The 14,283-nt window shown below is 42.6% G+C and overlaps 1 protein-coding gene across 3 annotated transcripts in view; it reads right to left on the bottom strand.

Moving 5' to 3' along the window:
* The window catches only part of SPRED1 (sprouty related EVH1 domain containing 1), a 121,109-nt gene extending 108,626 nt beyond the window's left edge, over positions 1 to 12,483 (bottom strand). For all 3 annotated transcript variants that reach the window (XM_025473244.3, XM_025473246.3, XM_025473245.3), the window contains exon 1: positions 12,311 to 12,483. In XM_025473244.3, coding sequence (XP_025329029.1) covers positions 12,311 to 12,342 — 32 coding nt within the window. In that variant the 5' untranslated portion in view covers positions 12,343 to 12,483. The remainder of the gene's footprint in view (positions 1 to 12,310) is intronic.
* Between the last annotated feature and the right edge of the window lie 1,800 nt (positions 12,484 to 14,283).

The following is a 14,283-nucleotide window of genomic DNA, read 5'->3' as shown; positions in this document are numbered from 1 at the left end:
TATTTAAAGTTATTGGGCATATGTTCTTAACTTTTACTAATTAAGTCTGGGTTTTTGCATTAAATAATTCTCAAGAGAAAAAGCATATATAATTTTCATCATCATTATTTTTAAGTTCCTGATTATGTTCATTCAAGACAACTTCAAATTCATCCCTAAATCAAGTTTCAGTACTTATGTATCTAAAGCAACTATTTTTTAATTAACAAATTACAGTTTCAGAATAATAAGCTAATTAGGCTACATGAAAATATAAACAGACTTTTGCTTTCGTTTTTGGTAACTAAAACAAACTAAGTTTACAGACCTTTAGTGGTCCAAATTATAGGTAACAGATTAAATCCAGAGCTAGCAGATTTAGTCTATCTCATCTAGAAAGTAGAAATCTTAGTTTGACTACAGCTGCAAAAAATTAAATGTCTAAATCTTTAATAAGCTGAAAAAAATCTTCCTCTCCACCTTCTCTCCTACAAAAGTAGATTTTATGCCTTCCATATAATGATATTTTCCTGAAAAAGATGACTTTTTCCATTGAAAATGACACATGTCAAATCTACTCATACTTCCAAAATGTACTCAGGTATTAAATTGCTTTAATTAACAAGCTCTAGAAATACACTCCTTACATAATTAGTAGTATTAAGTGTCAAACAAAAAACTATCTAGAGCCAGGTCTTTGCCTGGGGTCTTGCTCAACACTTATTTATTTTTTTTAAGATTTTATTTATTTATTCATGAGACACATAGAGAGAGAGGCAGAGACACATGCAGAGGGAGAAGCAGGCTCCATGGAGGGACCTGGATGTGGGACTCAACCCCAGGACTCCAGGTTCACGCCCTGGGCCAAAGGCAAGGCGCTAAACCCCTGAGCTATCCAGGGATCCCCTAAACACTAGTTATTAACCTAGCTACCTCTTCTCTCATTCTTTGCTTAGAATACAAAAGAAGGGACGCCTGGGTAGCTCAGCGGTTGGGCATCTGCCTTCGGCTCAGGGCGTGATCCTGGAGTTCTGAGATCTAGTCCCACATCGAGTTCCCTGCATGGGGCCTGCTCCTACCTCTCTGCCTGTGTCTCTCAGCCTCTCTCTCTGTGTCTCTCATGAATAAATAAATAAAATCTTAAGAAAAATACAAAAGAAAATGTTCACAACATAGATTTTTTGCTTGTTGGAATTTTTTTTAATTTATTTATTTATTCATGAGAGACAGAGAGAGAGAGAGAGAGAGAGAGGCAGAGACACAGGCAGAGGGAGAAGCAGGCTCCATGCAGGGAGCCTGACGTGGGACTCGATACTGGGTCTCCAGGATCACACCCTGGGTTGAGGGCAGCGCTAAACCACTGAGGCATCCGGGCTGCCCCTGCTTGTTGGAATTTTTAATGTTTTTCCAAAAAGGGGCTTCCTTAACATTTAATTTGAAGTACAATTTTTCCAGCAGGTCAATAATCCTTTTTAAAAAGTAACCCTACCTTAGACTAAATAAAAATGAGCACTGATTAATTCACGGACATAGTACGTTTCTTCTCAAGAACTAAAAGTTCTTTTTAATATTCTCTTATCTCTAATCAGAAAATGTTTGGCCAGTGCGTGAGGTTACTTTACCTTAACATCCCTTGAAGTAGTGACATATTATCCTGGTTTTACAGATGGAGAATCAAGCACAAAGACATGTTATGTGATTTGCCACTCTTAATGTGGCAGTCAGCAGTAACTGCAGGACCATGTTAATTCTGAATACCAAGTTAATATAGAAACTTAATTAGTGAATTGTTTTTGAAACGGACTTTCTAACTACATTATAACTAAAATACCCCCCCAAAATACAAACCCTTTTTTTTTTTTTTTTTTTTTTTTTTATTTATGATAGGCACACAGTGAGAGAGAGAGAGGCAGAGACACAGGCAGAGGGAGAAGCAGGCTCCATGCACCGGGAGCCCGATGTGGGATTCGATCCCGGGTCTCCAGGATCGCGCCCTGGGCCAAAGGCAGGCGCCAAACCGCTGCGCCACCCAGAGATCCCAAAATACAAACCTTTTGCCAAAGACAGATGTATCTGGATAAAACACTACAGTATCCATCAACATCTTCGTTAGGCTCTCAGAAAAAACTTCTCAATAAAAGTTCTCAATAAAATCCAAATCTGGAAAATTTATTCACATATCTATCTTCCCTTCTCTAAATCCCAACATCCCTCATTCCTCATTGCACCATTATTACAGGAGATCCAATCATTTCCAATACTCTCAACTCTTCCCAGCTAGACCCTTCCCTCTCTTCTCCTCCCACTGACACCCTCCTTCTTCAACTTCCAATCCCCAAATCCTTATTCCAGTCTCTTCAAATCATAGAGGCAGATGTCCTACTGTAAGTCGCTCAATGCACGCGCGCACACACACACACACACACATTAAATGCATTGGTGCTGGCTCAAGATTCCTTTCCATCTCAACTCCGGATACCATCCAACCTAGCAACTTCAACAGCCATATTGTGGACCTTTTTTATAAATATCCTAGCAGATCCTGGTTTTCTACTTCAACAACCTTTTCTACTTTAATATTCTCTCATCTATCATTACACTCTGGAGTCTATCTTCTCTGATCAGTATTTCCTTTTTGATTTTTTCCACTTCCACTCTACATGCTCTTTAACTTTACCAAAACTTCCAGTCCCTCAAAACAGCTGTCAATTATATGCATCACTTCAACCTTATTTTTACTTTAATATCAAGTCTGGCCATTAATGGTATGAGATACAGTGTGATACGAATACAATGCAATTTGGATCTCACTTCAACTACTTACTCCCTTGTGTGGCTATGAGCAAGTTACTAAACCAGTCTTAAGTCTCAGTTATCTCCTCTGTAAACTATGGATAATACTTAGCTCACATGGTCGTTAGAAGGATTATATCTAGCACAGCATATGACAAACGGTAAAAAGTTTGATAGACTTCTCTTTCCTGGACCTTGTTCTACCTTTTGCCCAATCTTTCCTTAAATGTTTTTTTCTCTTCCTCTCCACTATTAACATCACCTCAACAATAATCTCATCCCCCAATTTTCCCAAATGTACCTCTATTTATTCATTACTTCCCATTTTGTCTTTAATACTTTCTCTCTAATCTTTCCTACCTCTCAAGACTTTTCTTTTGGTGTCCTTAAAAACATCACCGTTTCTCACTATTCATCTCTCCATTACTACTACTAAATATTCTTCTTGGGTAATTTCTCCCTGCTTCAACTATCACATATGCTGAAGACATCGCTTCTAACTCTACCTTCTCAACCTTCTTTGGACATCAAATCTATATTTAAAACACCTTATGAGACATCTTCTACCTTGATATCTAGAGGTAGGCAAGTTTTAAAAGGCCAAATTTGAGATGTTCTCCCATTAAAAACCTCTGCCTCTCTCACTTCATTTAAAAGCAACAGAGACCCAAATTTAAAACTCTGAAGTCATCTCACACTCTTCCTACTCATTCCTTCACATCCAGTCAAGTAATCATCTAGACACCTGAAATGCCCCACAAATTCATCCTCAACAATTCCAAATGCACTATTTCCTGTTTTGCCTTGATTATTCCATCTTCCTTATCAATTGTAGTTCATGTTCTTCTCCCTCCAATCAACTGTCCAAAGGAGTCTCAGTATTCAGCTTTCTACACAAATCTGATACCACTTCCTCACTTAAATTAACAGTTCCGCACTGCCTACCTGGTAAAGACTTAAACTGGTGCTTCTCATTAAGTATCCTTACTGACCTAAGACTTGCAGTTAGGAGTAAGAAAGGCAAGAAGCACAAAGAACAAATTTTCTTTGAACTCTCAGTGCATTATCTGAAAAATTAATGTGAACTCTTCAAAATTGTTATCACTGACAAAATAAATGTTCTCATCTTGTCAAGAGAAACTGGGGGTGCCTGGGTAGCTCAGTCAGTTAAGAGTCCAACTCTTGATCTCAAGGTTGTGAGTTTGAGCCCTATGTTGGGCATTCCATACTGGGTGTGGAGCCTACTTGAGAGAGAGAGAGAGAGAAACGGATTTTCAGGAACTTCTTTCACATTCATCTTGTGTGGGTCATGCTCCTGGGCTAGCCACCATCCTTTGCCCTAAGGATGCTGATAAAATTTAAGCACAAATCTAGACTTCTCACAATCGCTTCCAACATTCTTCTCTTCCCACCACTCCTGAAAATAAGCATATCCAAAAAAGTACTGCTTTTCTCTCAACTTTCCATTTCTCCTTCATGCTTGTTCTTGTTTTGTTTTTCCCCCTCCCTTCTTGAAATGCCCTCCCCTTTTTCATCAACCTTATCTCTGGCTGACTCCTAAAATTCTACCTCTTTTCTGGAGCTTTCCTTCAGCCAGCTCCTACACTGCCAGGCATAATCTTTTTCTCCTTGAGCCTTGAAGAACTTCATATGCAGAACACACATCACATTTCAGACATTTCAGAGGAATCCGGTTTCCTTGTTGGATAGTGAAAGCAGTTATCAGGTTTACTTATCTGTGTATCTCCAGGGCTAAGGAAAAGTCAAGTACCTAGCAGGCACTCAAATGTCATTGCACTAAAATTCTTGAAGAAAAAGTTACTAAGGTATCTGTCCAGAAATACCAAGAAATTCATATATATAATGCAAGCAACTGAAAGTCTGAAATGCTTTTATATATTATTAAGAGGGCAAACCCAAAACTGACCCCTAAAATTGATGAAAACATCAATGTAATTCACAACAAAGCAGTATAAAAAAGTTTGGTGACTTCATGCCAAATAAAACATTCTGATATGGTAAGTTATGATAACTGATAAAGTGTATCAGAAAAGTCACAATTCACTAAATTCCATCTAAATTTTTGTGATCCTACTACAGGATGTTAATATTAGAGAAGCCATCAACAAAAACTGTGTATTTGTTAAAATAATCTCTAATCAGGTGAATAGACATCATGCATCTAATCATATGCAATAATATTATTAAATATTCCTAGGGAAACAATTACAATCTACATTCCCAAATCATAATGGCCTTTATCTAAACTATTATCCCTGTTATATACGATTTAGAAATAAAATTATAAAACAGGAAATATATTAAAATTTAATTTTCAATTACTTGAATGTAAAAAAGCTTATTCTTTGCCTTCGAATGTAAAAAGAAAATGCCTTCCAAGATAATTCAAGAGGTTCAGATACAAGGTAACTTCCACCAGTCAATCGTACCTTTATGAGTAACAGGAATGATACATTAAATGTGAATTTCAGAAGCACAAAGAATATTACTTAGAATTCTAGAATTCTTATACCAAAAACTATCCTAAAGTTGACCATATCCAATACCCTCGTTTTAAATGAGAAATATTAAGTCTATAAATCTAGAAAATAGAAAAGTAATATAAACCTACAGTTATGAATACACACTATAAATCTATAAATTATAAACATTTACATCCATATTATGGGCAGAGACTCAATGACAATACTGCACTTTTGGCACTTAAGACTGTATTATTTCTCTTCCTTAATCTTCAAATGTAATAAACTACATCAATTTTCTCACATTAATCTATTCATGAAATGTCAAGATAAACCCAGTCTGACTATGAGGCCTTGTTTTGTATTTAGATCACTGAATTGGGTTTGATTTGCTACTTCTTGAAAATTCTCAGCCATTATCTCTGAATATTTCCTCTCCTCCATCATCTCTTCTTTTGGAACTGTTTGATGTATGTTGGACTTCATTTTACCATTCATGTTTCTTAATCTTCCAATTTATAATTTCTATCTTTGGGTTCAGCCTTCTGGGCCTCTGTCTACAGCAAGAGATTTTAACCTTTTGTGCCAATAGACTTCTTTGGCCATCTGATGAAGGCTATGCCCCCCTTCTCAGAACAGTATTAAAGGCCTAAAACAAAATACACAGGATTACAAAAGAAATCAATTATACTGAAATAATTATCAAAATATTAATAATTTTGACAGTAATATATGGGGTTTATTAACATTAAAATACATATAAGCCCTACCCATGTTTAATAACTGTAACTTCATTTATTTATTTTTAAGTAAGCTTTACACCAACAGGGAGCTTGAACTCATGACCCTGAAATCAAGAGTCACGTGTTCTACCAATTAAGCCAGCAAGGCATCCCTACTAGAACTTCAAAGTAATGATGACTCCAAGCATTACTTCAATACATCTATAACAAATGAATAGCAATTGTACTATAACAAAAAAAAATCTGATCTATATTGGTGTTATAAGTTGAATAGTATCCCTCTATTAAAATATGTTGAGTTCTAACCCTCTATCTCAGAACATGACCTTATTTGGAAATAGGGTCACTACGAGGCAAGAGGGGGGTCATACTGGAGTAGAGGTGGCTCCTAATCCAGTAAGTCTGGTGTCACATGACCACTTGAAGATACAGACACACGGGTAGAACATCATGTGATAGATGAAGGCAGAAAATGGAATTAGGCAGCTGCAAACCAAGAAATGCTAAAGATTGCCATCAACCACCAGAAGCCGGGAAGAGACAAGGAAGGATTCTCCTACCAGTTTAATGGGAACACGGGCACTGCCAACACCCTGATTTTGGACTTTCAACCTCCAGAACTGAGATAATAAATTCCTGTTGTTCTAAGCTATCCAGCTTGTAGTACTTTGTTACATTAGGGCAGTCCTAGGAAACTAACTACTGTCACAAGTATCTGTAATGATGCTATGGTTTGTTGGAATTTCCTTCAATTAAGAATGTAAACAAGTTTCGATCAAAGATTAGTAAAAACACTCTTAATTCTAAGAACCCTATGTCTAAAGCAATGTAACACCTCAGTCTAAAATCCACTACTAATGAACTATGTTTCAACAAAAATAATGAACTACATTTAAACAAAAATACATGAATAGATCTTTCTCATTTCAATCCACTCTAATCCACAAAACAGTGCCACAAAAACATCTTCAGGGATTTGTAATGACTTTGGCTCTGTATTCTAAAACGAGATGCAGCTATAACATAAAATTTGTCATAAATAGTGAATTAAATATATTAAAGAAGGGCAGCCCCGGTGGCGCAGCAGTTTACTGCCGCCTGCAACCCAGGGCATGATCCTGGAGACCCTGGATCGAGTCCCACATCAGGCTCTCTGCATGGAGCCTGCTTCTCCCTCTGCCTGTATCTCTGCCTCTCTCTGTGTGTGTGTCTCTCTCATGAATAAATAAATAAAATCTTAAAAAAAAAAAATATATATATATATATATTAAAGAATGAAAAATTCATTATCTGTATTAAATTAATTAAGTGTAAAATTATCCCTAGTCTTAGGTTAATATAATTAGTATGAATAAATAACCAATTGAAAAGCCTTACTTTTGACACTTCTTAGTCGGTAAGTAAGGCATGAGAGCGGTCTCTTACAAGTATAGTAGTCTTTTTAGATCTACCCAAGTTGGCATTTAAGCCCAATAGCCTTTTGCTCACTTATTCATCCAGAGGCTATATTTATTTAAAAGGAAAAAAAAAAAAAAAAAAGGCAGTACAAAGAGCTCCATCTGTGAGGTGTGTGTGTATATACACACACACACACACACACACTCACACAATTAAAGACATGTGGTTATTAAGCCCAAAAAATAAGATCTTAAAAGATTATGAATGTACCGTCTCCAAAATGTTTTATCTTGGCTCTTCAACATTCATGCTTTTACTTCAGCATCCTACCAAATCTCTACTGGAAATCTTTCATTTGCTTAAATATGTCAAAAACAATATAATAAAATTTATCCAAAAAAAAATTAATAAAGACATATGTTCCAAGTCCGTGTCTTGCAATGTGCCTTTCACTGTATTACTTTAGGGTAGTTTAGTACAGGAAGGGCCAATAATGATGCTTAGCTCAAATTGCCTAAACGAAATGAGAAAACTGAGGCCCACAGAGGTTGTACTTGTCCAGAATCACAGAATAATTAGTGACAGCGAGGACAGAAAGGCATCTCCCAATTCCAAGTTGAATGCTCTTTACATTATACCATACTACATAAAAACTGGTAAGTTAAGTAAATTATCTGCAAAAGGCTTTTGTATGATCATTTTAATTCTATTTGCAATACAGTATTTTTTTTAATCTTTTTTTTTTTAATTTTTATTTATTTATGATAGAGAGAGAGAAAGAGAGGCAGAGACACAGGCAGAGGGAGAAGCAGGCTCCATGCCCCGGGAGCCCGATGTGGGACTCGATCCCGGGACTCCAGGATCGCGCCCTGGGCCAAAGGCAGGCGCCAAACCGCTGCGCCACCCAGGGATCCCCTGCAATACAGTATTTAAAAACACTCTGGCTGCCCAAAACAATCTAACAAGTTTTGGGAGCTTTTTAATCAATTTCATTTTCCCATCTAGCACATTTTAAAAATAGGAACATTGATCTCATTTCCACCTTCAAAATTGGCAAAAATGTTTTCAAAGAGAACTGGACAGATCCTTTAAGACATAAGCACACTCACATGAGTTTTTTCTTTTCTAGAGGACAATTTAGCAAAAAAGACCAACTTAAAATTTGCATCCCCTTTAACTCCATTCCTACACTATCTTAAGGAAAGAGTAAAAGATTTGGATGGGGACAGAACTCAGGATCAAATGCAGCACTGCTCAGGAATAACAATATCCAATAGTAGACTGGTTAAAACTAACCTCTGTTATGCATTGAACATAATGTAGCCATTAAAAACTATGTTCTAGGAAACAGTCAATGACACAGGAAAAGAGTCACAATATATTTGGGTATGAAGTTTCTACAATGCAATTCCACTCTATAAAGAATATATGTACATACATAAAATAATACAGGAAAAATTCATCATAGTGCATGGCATCTAGTAAAAATCCAGTCAGCGAATAGGACTCATCATCGACATCATAGGAAAGGTTTGATTATAGTATATCAAATGTTAAGACTTAATATCTGAGTAACAATACACAAATAATTATTACTCCCTTAAAAGATTATTTTGGGGCGCCTGGGTGCCTCAGTCGTTAGGTGTCTGCCTTCAGCTCGGGTCATGATCGCAGGGTCCTGGGATCAAGCCCCACATCAGGCTCCCTCTGCCCAGCCGGGAATCTGCTTCTCCCTCTTCCCCTCCTGCTGCTCATACTCTCTTCTCTCTCTCTCTCTCTCTCTGTCTCTCAAATAAATAAAATCTTAAAAAAAAAAAAAAAGATTATTTTGAAGATTATCTGAAATTCCTACTTTTGTAAGGAGGAAAGTTGTTTGTTTTTTAATTAACACTTCAAATCAGTTCCAGTTATTATTGAAGGATGGAAAAGGGACTTTACCAACCTTTCCTTAAATTTGGCACTGTGTAAGATCAAGTCTTACATGTAAAAGATCCCTCATTAATTATCGATTAAATATACACTAAGAATCAACTTTTGGTCTATCTATTTCTCCATACAGAACTCTAATCTCAAATAATAGAGCGTGTATTAGAGGATTTCAAAATGAGGCCTCTAAAGCCCTTACTGGATTTTACCACAATGGTTACCCAAAAAAGTTAATAGTTTCCCCAAGATACTGGTGATTTTCACTTTTTAAAAGTGGAAATCAGGTGAAAAAATATTCAAGTGTTAAGAACAGTCTCTAATGTAATTAAATTCCTATTGATTATGGCTTCTAAAAAAAGGAGAAAAGAAAGTAGAAGAAAATTTATGTAAGGCCCAGATAAAATCCGTATTACAGGGCAGTTTTACTATGCTGAGGCTTTAAGGGCATCTACCATAACATACATTTATCTTTTGTGTCTTCATACTATATACAATTACAAGTAATCAATTGCTATTTCAAAACATTACATATTAAAGATAAGGTAAATTATGGGAACAAAAACTACATTCCAAAGAAATTCACACTTTGTGGTTTAGGTAATGTACAATGTTGGCTCTAAAAAAAAAAACCCGATTATCAGGTGAACATATCATTTCCTAAAATAAAATAAAATAAAATAAAATAGTAAAACCCAAGGATTTGTCCCCATGAAGATTCTGTATCTCATTAAAAAATACATAATCTAAAACATTTTTTTTTCCTGTTCTACCAAAACTAACATAACAAAGCCCCTCGGGAATAACTTCTTAATAACGCAGGATAAATTTGTGAGAACAGAATTCTAAAGGTCTGGGTGAAGTGAAGTAATATACTTTTAACTACATTTAAATACAGCTACATTTAAATTATAAAAAAAAAAAAAAAGGAACTCTCCCACCTTGTCATTTGGTGTCTCAAATATCAACATCTTCGTTGTTAAACTACTGGGAATGTTTACTCATTTCCAGCTTAACAGCAGTATCATTCACCAATATCATCAGTTCATGAAAAAACTTGCATTCTTAAGTCGTCCATGGCAAGTATTATAAAAAGAGCCCACTTAGAAACAATACATTTTACAGATTTGTCCATTTACATTCCCTCCTTTGTTTTTCTATTAGATGCATCCGAAAAGGGAACACTAATATTTTGCTTTAGTATGGTAATTCGTCTTTCCTCATCAGTAAAACAGAATTTGACATTTTGATCCAGGCTACTTTCTTAAAAGATACCGGTAAAAATTACCGTCCTCCCGTTCAGGATTTCTAGCAGTTTTCCCCCTAACTAAGCGTTATCTGAGATACTTCTTGATCTCTCTCAAAGTAGGTCTAATCTGCGGAAGGCAGTGAGACAGTGTACTGCACTGTGAATGGACAGCCAGGTATTTTATGAATGGAGGCGATCACGTGATCCCAGCACCTCCCCGAACTGATATTTCCCACATAACTGTGTCAACATTCTGAGAACAGGGGTAGTTGTTTGTGTGTGCGCAGGTTTTTGGATTTAACCTGTAACTTCGAATTCTCCTTGCTCCCTGAACTCAAAAACGTACATGCAGACAGACAGTCAAGCTTTGAGTTTTTGTCCTGGGAAATCCTTTCAAGATGTCCAAGGTGATGGATGTTTAATTATTTTTTTATGAATGAAGAGTGTGCTATGCAAATGAGGGCGATTCACAAAAAGAGAGAGAACATGGCGGCCACTTCTGCTTCTGGACTGCACTGACACTGCAGCGAGCTACCTTCTCCCACACCCGCTCATCAGAGGAGTGTGCTGGGGGAGGGGTGGAGGCTGCAGGAGGAACGCCGCCTGGCATTTCCCAAGCTAGTTTACGCTAAGCAGGCCTGGGCTTCGGGTTTTAAAGTTCGCTCAGAAAGGTCTGACTCGAGGAATGCACTTTATTTAAAGGAATGCATCCTAGGACTTAGTCCTGACTCCCCTTAACTCTTTACAACCCTCAGAAGATAAACAGAACTTGAACTTCGTTACGAGAGAACGGGCGCAAATGCCCGGCAGGGAATTAAATCCGGTCTCAGGAAAAACTGTTACGGCACCATTATTCTTTCTGGAGGCCGTTACGTTAAAAGCAAAACACTTAAAAGGCGGCGTCTGTCGTCTGGAAAACACACAGCCCAAACAAAAACAAGAACTCGAACGGGGCACGCCAGAAGGTAATGAATGAAGCCATCAACACAGTCAGCGAGGTAAACACTGTTCAATCAAGGTAAACGGTTTTCTCGACACAGCTGAAGGGTACAAATTAACATTCAATAGTCCTCAGTGCCCCTGATAAAGACCTGCCCAGCATTCGCAAAGGTAAAATGTAACAGCCGTTCAACAGCTCCCCCCCTCCAGGTGCCCTTAAGGTCACTAAAATCTCAGTGTTTCCCTAGTCCCAATTTTTTTTTTTTTTTTTTTTTTTTTACAAGACGCTTACAGGTCATAAGTTTAAAAGGGGGGGAGGGGAGGTTTAATCGGTATTTAAGAGTCACTGACTCATCGAATCTTAAGATTCAAGAGCGGTTGCTGCAGGGGGTTGCTCCCACACAGTAGTTTCCAAGTAAAATAGCTATAAAGGAAGCGGAGTGGATATTCAGCAGGGCACGCCGGCCGAGTGTGCTAAGGCGAAAAAGGGCAGGCCAGGGGTCTTCCCGGCGAAGAGGGCACTCGGGCCCCGCCACCACCTCCACCCCCCCACCCCCCCCACCGGCGTACACTTGCCACCCCGCCCGCCGAGGTTCACTACCCTCCCCCACAAGTAAGCAACTAAATGCGGGGGGTGGGGTGGGGTGGGGTGGGGTGGGGGTGCTGCCATTAAATAAAATGGCTAAAGAAATCAGAGGTCCTCTCCGGAACGAGATGCGCCGAACTCGGCACCCAAGTCCCGGAGGGGTCGGAAGGGCTGGGGTGGGAGGCGGGGGTGCTGGCCAAGACCGATGGGCGCTTACTCGTTGTCAGAAGTCGCCGTCTCCTCGCTCATCTTTCCCTCACCGCGATCCGATCTGGAGATGGAGGAGCGACAGCGGGCGGAGGAGCAGCAGCAGCACCGAGGGGCGGGCGGCGGCGGCGGCGGCGGCGGCGGCCGGGGGGGCGCGGGGGCAGCGGCTCAGGGGCCTCACCATGGTGGACGCCTCACCCGGAGCGGTGCCCCCCCAGCCGGGAACCCCGGCCGCCCCCGCAGGGGGGTGGCGGCAGCCACCTCCGCCGTGGCGACCCCAGCCTCTTCCTCCGCCTCAGCGCCCGGCCAGGGGACCCGAGGAGGCCCGGGAGGGTGGGTGCGGAGGGAAGGGGACGCGGGGCTGCGGGGCGCGGAGGCCGACCGGGGAGCTGCTCCTCGCGCTCGCGCGCCCGACCGGGGTGGAGCGCGGCGGGGTCCGGCCAGGAAGGAGCGGGCGGGCGGAGGAGCCGGGAGCAGAGGCGGCGCTTCCCTCAGGGATGCGGCGAGGAGGAAGCGGAGCTCCGCTCGGTGGGGGCCGGCGGGAGGGCGCCGAGCCCAGGCTCCGGGCGGCGGCGGCGCGGTCCCGCCGGAGCCCACCCCACCATCTCCCACCTCGCCGCCGGCGGCCCGCTCAGCGCCCGGCGGCGACCGGGGCGGTGCTCAGGCACGAGCGGGACCGGGCGCGGGGGCCTGGCGGCGGCGGCGGCGGCGGCGGCGGATTCCTGCAGACACGCTCCAGCCGGGACGCCTCCCGCAGGGGAGGAGGGGGCGGCGGGGAGCGCGGGGAGCGCGCGAGGCCGGGGCAGGCGAGCCGACCTCCCCGCCCGGCGCACAGGGTCCCGGGAGGCCGCGGGGAGCGACGAGAGCGGCCGCGGGGCCCCCGCCAGCCGGTGCCCACCAGCAGCTCGGCGGGGCAGCTCCTCGCACCCGCCGGAGGGGAGCCGCGAGGGGGCGGCGGAAGCGCTCACGCCGCCCGCTCCTTCCGCCGCCGCCGCTGCCCGAGCCGGGGGCGCCCACGGGAGACGGAGGCGAAGTAGTCCCTGGCGACGGGTCCGGGCCGCCTGCCTCCCCCGGGGGCCGCGGCGGGCACGGGGTGGGGCTGCGGAGCGCGCCGCCCGGGCTGCGAGGGCGTGTGGGGAGGGCTAGAAGCCGCGGCCTCGGGCGAATCACAGCGACTCCAAGTCGTGTGCGGCATAGCAAGTTTCAGGAAAGTAGTTCCCTCCTCCCTGCCATTTCCCAAATCGCCGCGGAGCCACCGAGCGGGGAAGGGAGGGGAGGCGGAGGGATACGCCAGGCCCGCGCTCGGTGTGCGTGCGCGCGCTCCAAACTCTTGGCACGCCGCGGAAGGGGCGGGGGTGCGAGCCGCCGGGGAGCCGCCGGGGAGCCTGCATTGTTGCGCCGCGCTGCTCCCCGGCGCTCCCCGGCGCTCCCCGTTACTCGCCTTGGAATATCCGGGTCGTTAGAACGGGGAGGCTAGGATGACAGTGTGCTCGAGGGGGAAATTGGAGGCTGCTTTGTTTTGTTCTGCAGTGTGTGTGGAGTGTGTGTGTGTGTGTGTGTGTGTGTGTGTGTGTTTTCCTTGCAGAGCAAAGAATGGAACTGGCACGAGTTCATTTTTTAGTCGGTGGGGGTTAGAGGGAGGGACCGTACAAAGAGAGCTCCGCCTGCTGTCCCTCTGCTTGCATTGCTGCAGTCCCTTAGCTGCCTGCACAACGGGAGTGTGTGCGTGTGCGTGTGTTAGAGTTAGTTTTAATACCTTGGATTCTGACTGCGCAAGGGGTATGCTGTGCAGGGCATTCATCTCCGAAAGCTAGGGTGGTTGTTAATGGAGAACGACTTCCATTGAAGCCCGGAGTAGGCGTGTTACATGAATCTGGCGCAGCCAGAAGCACAGGAAATAACTCCCGCTGCGAGTGAGGTTGCATAACTATAGCGCAGAAGATGCCTCTGTGGCACGAACTGCTCTGAACGGAGGCGGAACGG

The sequence above is a fragment of the Canis lupus genome, chromosome 30 (genome assembly GCF_003254725.2).
Source record: "Canis lupus dingo isolate Sandy chromosome 30, ASM325472v2, whole genome shotgun sequence".
Classification (NCBI taxonomy): domain Eukaryota; kingdom Metazoa; phylum Chordata; class Mammalia; order Carnivora; family Canidae; genus Canis; species Canis lupus.
The sequence above is the reverse complement of the archived record's forward strand: the minus strand, read 5'-3'. Positions and strand labels throughout refer to the sequence as shown.